Genomic DNA, 7,065 nt, shown 5'->3' on the forward strand with positions numbered 1-7,065 from the left:
GAAAGGGGTTCAGTCTAGGGTTAAATAGTCATTTTTTTATGATGTGTTTTTAGACATACAGATTATTACAGGATTTTTTTTCTTAATATTTAGGTAAAATTTTTAAACCTGATCCAAGAAGTCCATTTGTATACACCTAGAGCAAAAAATAAATAAATGTTGAAGTAGATTTAGTTGTAAAAAAAAAATGGGTCTGACACCTGGCTATAAAACCATGTAAATATGTCCTCTGATTGAGTTCAGTTCCAGCATTGTGCCAGAATTTTCCTGTCCCCAAATCTCTATTTTACAAGCCTTCTTCACATTTCTATCGTTTGACTATGTGAAAAGTAAGGCTGATAGGTAAGATAAATGTATGTAAACAAGGTAAATGAATATGGTCAGTGCTTCTTCCATCTTCATGGAATCAGTTCCAAGAGCAGCTGTTTTTCTTTGAACTTCTTTTAGCTCTCATCCAGATTTTCCCAAAATTTCTCTATCTGCATTTTTGGTTAAGTATTGTTCTTCCCATGAATTTAGAATTCATAGGTGAGTTGTTTTGCCATTTTGCTGAGTTTCATTTTCTCACTGAATACTTCATCAAACTGTAAGTTCTGTTTTGGAGTGAAATGGTTCTTCCAGTCACCAACAGTACCTGGAGGAGCAGAGACAGTAAAAGAACAGTGAATCTGGCAATATATAGCAATGAAACAAATCAAAGGCAGACCAGTTTTATTAATGCTGCACTTGGCACAAATTGTTATTGTATTATCAACCATAGTCTCTGTGATATGTTGTGATAGGTCATGATTATGAGTAATTATTTTATTGATTTGGTGAGACTTTGATGGGAGAAGCTGAATCATCATCCATATTAAGCCCTAAGCTCATAATGTGTCACCTGGCAGTGCCAGCAATACTAAGAGAAACAATGAAGAGTAACAGGTTTTCAGGATGGAAATAGAGCTCTTGCTCATCTCAGCAGAGGCATCTTGCCTCATCTTAGATGTTTGCTGTTAAAAATCTCTATCTGGACTTCTTTAGTAGAGGCAAATAGTTGCTAGCTGAAATTCATCTCATCCTTGTCAGCATATAAAACCCCCAGTAGCAAGAAAACAGTTCCTCTGCATGTTTTTGAAGTCACATATGAGCTGCGAACTGCTGAAGGTTTTACTGCAGATCCCAGTTTGGCCAAGAGCTTAAGGTGATCTGTGAGGTCACAGGATGATTTGAGTCATTCATTCTTTTGTTGTCATTGTCAGCATGTTTCTTTTTGGGGGGAACATTTCAGTAAGATAACAGGGAGTACAGAGGATAAAGGCTGCCAGCAGACTCCTTCCTAAGAAATGCACCTTTTCCATTCTAGCAGACCAAGTGACCTTGACTGGTAATTTGAGAGGAGACACATAGAGGCTTGTGAGAGACTGAGGGTAAACTTTAGATACAAAAATGCAGATAAAGAGTAATGTTCAGTGAGCTTCCCTTTAAGCTCCAAAGCTCATATAGAGCAAACTCTTCAGAACCCCTCATAAGAACATATGCTATGTTTCTCTAGCATAAGCATGCATTTTCAACTGAAGATCTTAGTGAATGTTTTTTCAAAAGGCTTCGAATTGGAGAATCCAATTGCTGTTTCCTGGGAGTGACTCTAAATGTCTTCAAATCTATCTAGGCTTCTGTAGGATAGGTGCCAGTTGATGATTCTGTATTAAGTCAGGACAGCAAACTTACCTTTTCGGAAAATTAGCTTCCTGTTAGATGTCAGGGCACAGATGGTGTGACTGGGGTCACTGTTTTCTTTTTCTGTGTCCTTTTTCATCTCTGAGAAGGATGATTTCTTGCAGATATCTTGGATATCTTCATCACTGATGCTTATACCCAGGAATATGCTGATTTCCTTCACAATCTTTGGGAGATTCTGAGATACAGGAAGAATAAAGTGAAGAATAAAGTTTATATATTTCTGAGGTGATAATTAGACTTTCCTTTGACATGGAAATTATTATTTTCATTAGAATTTCCTCCTTGATATTTTGATTATTTCTATTTATCAACAATTCATTCTAAAACAGGAACAGAGTGCATATTTACCTTTTTCATGTCTTCATAGAACAAAAACAGTATATTTTTGTCATTTTTATGTTCTTCCCAACTTAGGAAATGGTCAAACCAGGATCCACAGACAACTGAAAAGAAAACCCATAGAGATTCATGTATGCTTGATTAATAAATAATTCCGTATCTCACAAATTTTTAGGGGAATGCTTCCTTCTCGGTATGTACCCTATGTTTTTCTAAATCTGATTAAATTCTTTTTTGTGAAGGCCTATAGTGAAGGCAATTGTATGGGCACAACAAGATCTGAGCATCTCAGCAAGTATATCTGTAGATCCATGGTCAAAATAATAATAATAAAAACCTAGGAAAATAAACTAGGAAATGAATGTGTTGTAAGTACGACACTAAAACAAAGTTAGGAGTCTGTTAAATGGAGCACACTATTGCTCTAGCAAAGAAGAAATATGTATATTTTCAAAAGTCAAGGAAGAAATGATAGAAAAAATATTTATTACAAAAATACATCCGTCAACCAACCACACAGGCAACTCATGGCTTTATAATTGACGCACAGTACTTGCTTTGTCTGAATGCTCCCTTTACTGAATAATAGGAAGACAGCTAAATTTCAGCTTTATTTTTACAAAAGCAATTCTGACTCTTCTGGTTCAAAGACGAGACTGACTGCATTGACGAATGAGCTGAAAGCCTCCTCCAGGATAATGAGCACTTCATGGACAGAGCAATAGTGAACTGCGACCTTGCTTTATACTTTCACCATAAAAGTAAAATATTTAAGTATCGTAAAAGACATCATTTTGTTTGCAAACCTTGAGACATATTAGGTATTTTGCTGAATGCTTCAGCCTGTAGCCAGAAAACCGTCTAATTGCAGAGCACCAGTGCACCACAGTGTGCAATTAAAGCCTGCTAAAGCCCACTGGGAATGTGTTCAACAAATGCACCTGCTTCCCCTTAACCCACATCTGTGCAAGTGCCCAGTCCTAAGAAATGGGCAGGCTTCCAGAGTCAGAGTCTACACATAGACTTGGGGTATCTGCTGCTTTTCTTTCCTGTTTCTATCAGGGTGATAACCTATTTATTAGGACAAATGTCCAAAGAAACTAAGATTGCCTATTAAAAAAAAAAAAAAAAAAAAAAAGGAACGATGACTTTTAGGTCCTGTAAGCTCTTAGATTGTAAGACCACTATTGTCTCTATTGTCTCTGCTGTTCTTGATGTTCTTGAGCTATTACTCTGTGGGTTCATGCTATAGGGGTGAGCCATCCTGCCTCCAATACCTGAAACTCAGAGACCCTTTCGACTTTGGGGTACAGCAAACAGTTTTGGAGACAACATCCCTTTTCTCTGGGTGTCCTCACCATTGTTCTCAACTTAACTCTGTTCTCTCTTAACTCTGCAAGTATACTGCAGGATCCGAGCCAAGCAACACAATCTTCTTATGTTTCAATTAAGAGCAAAAATCACAACCTCTCTCCCAGTATTACCTCTTACGTAAATCTATGTTGCAACCAACATAGTTATCTTTTTGTACCATGCATAACCACACTGAAAACAGCAGAAGACTATTAATTCACAGACAAATGGGAGATGCTTTTAAAATTTTGTACTATCCTCTTCTTTTTTTAACTAATTGATATTCAAGGGTGTTACTAAACAAGCAAAGATCCTGCACATCACTGAAGCATGTGTCTTAGGGCTGCTCTGAACAAGGAACACAGGATCCACAAATCAGTAGAAAATACAGACTGACTTCTGGAGCCTTGATATAAGCTGACAAGGACTGCCCTGACAGTTTGCTTTGATATTTTTCAAGCTTGTCTATCATTGTTGCTGTTATCATCACTGTGGGTAGGAACACATGTCCTCAAAGGAGTAATAAAACACTAAAAGTGGGAGTGGATAACCAGAATATAGTCCTGTTGTCAGTTTCCTTACCACTTCTGCCACTCACACAAATCTCACTCATGTCCTTGGTCTTTGGACTCCAGGACTAAGACAACATATCAGGCAGAGTGTGTTCAGAGGTGCATATGAAAGCGTCTAGACTCCCTTTGAAGGGTCACGCAAGACCACTTTCAAGATGACGCACTAAGCCTGTAAACTTAGGCTCTCTGAGCAGCCTGGAGACAACCTTCATATGTGTGCCACCTGCCCTTCTGCAGGACACTAAGCCATATATTGCCCTCTTGGCATCTTCAAACAATATCTACCCCACCAGTCTGCAGCCACCTGTCAAAATACATCCTTGAAAGGCTGAAGACATTTTCCTATTACTTGCTCATTGTTTAGAATTAGAATTTATCATGGAAAAATATTAAATCTGAAGATGTGTGAATTAGGAGTTCAGCAAGAAGTTTCACAAAATTAATATTTCTTAACTGTTTCTGTTTAGAATAATAATAGAATATTAATAATAGTAATATGAGCTGAAGGAAGAAAACGGAACACCTATCCTTACCATCTCCTTTTAAGAACAAGTCAAGGAAAGCAGTCCAGGTATCTACAGTGGGAAGGTTTGGATTCTCTCGGTAGTAATGATACATGGACACTGCAGTATCTTTTGGATTTCTGCTGATATAGATCATCTGTAAATGAAGACAAAATGGTTATTACTGTTGGATTTGGATAATCCTGAAACTTAGAACTTCTAATATAAAATCTGAGGCCCAGAGCTGATTTTTATGAGCCTCTCATGTACACAGAAAGCCACCTCTGGAAACTGTAAGTCATTTTAAAGTGTCTAAGGATCAACAAGACAGAATAGATGCCTAACAGACATTTAATATATCTTACAGCTTTTGTAACTTTTTGACTTACCTTGCATTTTTTATTCTTAAAATGTTGGGGCAACATGTTGTAGTCTAAGTGTGTTGGAATGATTCTCTTTGACGACAGTTGATTCAGTTCCTCCAGTTTGGACATGTCTCCAAGTTCAATGGGAGTTGTTAATGTAACGGGAGTATTGTAAAGCTTTGTTATGACTCCTGCAAGCCAGTGAGTGCCTTCAGGAAATTAGTTTTAAGGAAAAAAAGAAAGAAGAAGAGAAAGGAAGGAAGATTTTTTAATGAGAAATTATATGGAACATGCAGTCTGCATGTGAGAACAGTTTGCTAAACCCCAAGATTCAAGAAACTGTGTAATTGAGTACTCTGTTGGCTTTAGATCCATAAACACTGGAAAAATTGTTGTGGCTGAATTACAAACTCTCTGAAAATCACTGATGTTTGTATCAAAACAAACTCATTAGATAAATGGAATAAAATTCAGACTCCTTGTTAGCTGAGGTGATTATATTATTTCTGTTGTTTATTTTTAAATAATCTGTCTTTTAGGGATGGATGGAAGGATTCATTATAGTAACTGTGGCTACTGGGAAGATAACTAATTGAGCTTCCACCCTGGTATGAGTTTCTGCCTGTGAGAGAATTGGGGAGAGAAGGAAGAAGTATCTACAGACAAAAGCCATAAAAATCACTTAATACACCTCTTCTCTTGCTCATAATTAAATGCATAAAGGCCTCAGGAAAATTCTTTGAGTATAGATTTTACTTACAATAAACAAATACTTATTTGCTTCTGACACATAAAACATCTGACAATATTCTGTATTAGAGAACCAACATTTAAACAAATAGTGTTTTTTTTTTTTTGTCGTTGCACTTGCTTTAGTTTGTTGTTTTTGTTTGTTTGTTTTTAATTTGTTTTGTTATTTCAATACTGACTGAGAGAATAACATACGCACATATTCAAACATCCTTGCCTATTTGTTTATTTTTACAGACATTTCACAAATATGTTTAGAGAGAACATGAAACGAACTATTGACACATCTTGGAGTTAACATGTAGAATTAGAACTTACCAGATTTGGGGTAGGAAACCAAAAGGACATCATCTTCTCTAGCATCAAAAGCATCCAAGGAATTTAAAAGCTCTGGAGAAGACCTGGAGGTAAAGGAAATCCCCTTAAACTTGTGAATGAGTTCTGCCTCACTGAGGTTTGACATGTTTGCTTAAGCCTATGATTCCTGCAAATCAGATAGCAGTGAAATGACGAGAGGGTTTAAGAGTAACCTCTAGGTCAGATGGTTTGAAGTAACAAATTGAGGCCGGCAATACAAACCTCATGCTTATATAGTTTGCTGTGCATATTGAAATCTCTCACAGATATTGATTTTTCAAGTTAACTGATAAAGGCAACTGAAATATTAGAGGTCATTTGATAAATAACAGAAATGCAGTGTCATCAAAAATGCATGTCGTCATTTATTAGCTTTCCAGAGAAGGAAAAGGAATGATAGTGAAATTATATTAACTGTGGAAAATATCAGACTGATCATTTTATGTTGTCATAAAATAGGATCAGTATGATTCAACAACTTATATAAGGGCTGCTCAGAAAGTAATGCCTCCCGTTTTTTGATATCCCACCGCATCAGGAGTGGATGTTGGTGCAATAGCATTACAGGCTGAACCTCCTCACCAATATCTCTTTACATTTTGTTGCTGTGTGACAAATGGTAGCAGGGGGGCAGTCTGACAAAATGGTGTCTGACATGGAAGCCTGTATGAAGCAGAAAGTTGTCACTGAATTCTTCCATGAGAAAAAAAGTGCCACCTATTGCCATTCATTGACACTTGCTGAACGTTTAGGAGACCAACCAGGGGATGTGAGTGCAGTGATGAGGTGGGTGGTGCATTTCAGCAGTGGTGACAGCAGTAGTGGGTAACTGCCGCTGGTGCCGGTTTTTATGAATGCAGCATGCAGGCCTTTATTCATCACTGGCAAAAATGTATAGCTATTGGTGATGACTGTGCTGCAAAATAGTGTTTTGTAGCTGAGAATTTGCTGTATCACATAGTGTTATTGTGCTCTTCGCTGTAGTTCCATGGAAATAAATAGGAGGTAACCTATGTACTTTATTGGAAGCAGTGTCTTGCTTTATGTGAATGAAATACTTTGGGTTCTCATTTTATCATGTATGCGGTGGCCTGTATTTTCAAA

General features: G+C 37.2%; 1 protein-coding gene across 1 annotated transcript; it reads right to left on the reverse strand.

Annotated features, from left to right (window-relative positions):
* Positions 1–515: 515 nt before the first annotated feature.
* Positions 516–6,067, reverse strand: LOC306945257 (sulfotransferase 6B1-like; the record flags this gene model as incomplete). The annotated part of the gene is made up of 6 exons (XM_079533971.1): positions 516–634; positions 1,711–1,897; positions 2,071–2,165; positions 4,520–4,646; positions 4,879–5,063; positions 5,923–6,067. The coding sequence occupies 6 exons, from the start codon at positions 6,065–6,067 to the stop codon at positions 516–518; spliced, it is 858 nt and encodes a 285-aa protein (XP_079390097.1).
* Positions 6,068–7,065: the final 998 nt, after the last annotated feature.

Source organism: Tetrao urogallus, assembly GCF_951394365.1.
Source record: "Tetrao urogallus genome assembly, chromosome: 1".
Classification (NCBI taxonomy): domain Eukaryota; kingdom Metazoa; phylum Chordata; class Aves; order Galliformes; family Phasianidae; genus Tetrao; species Tetrao urogallus.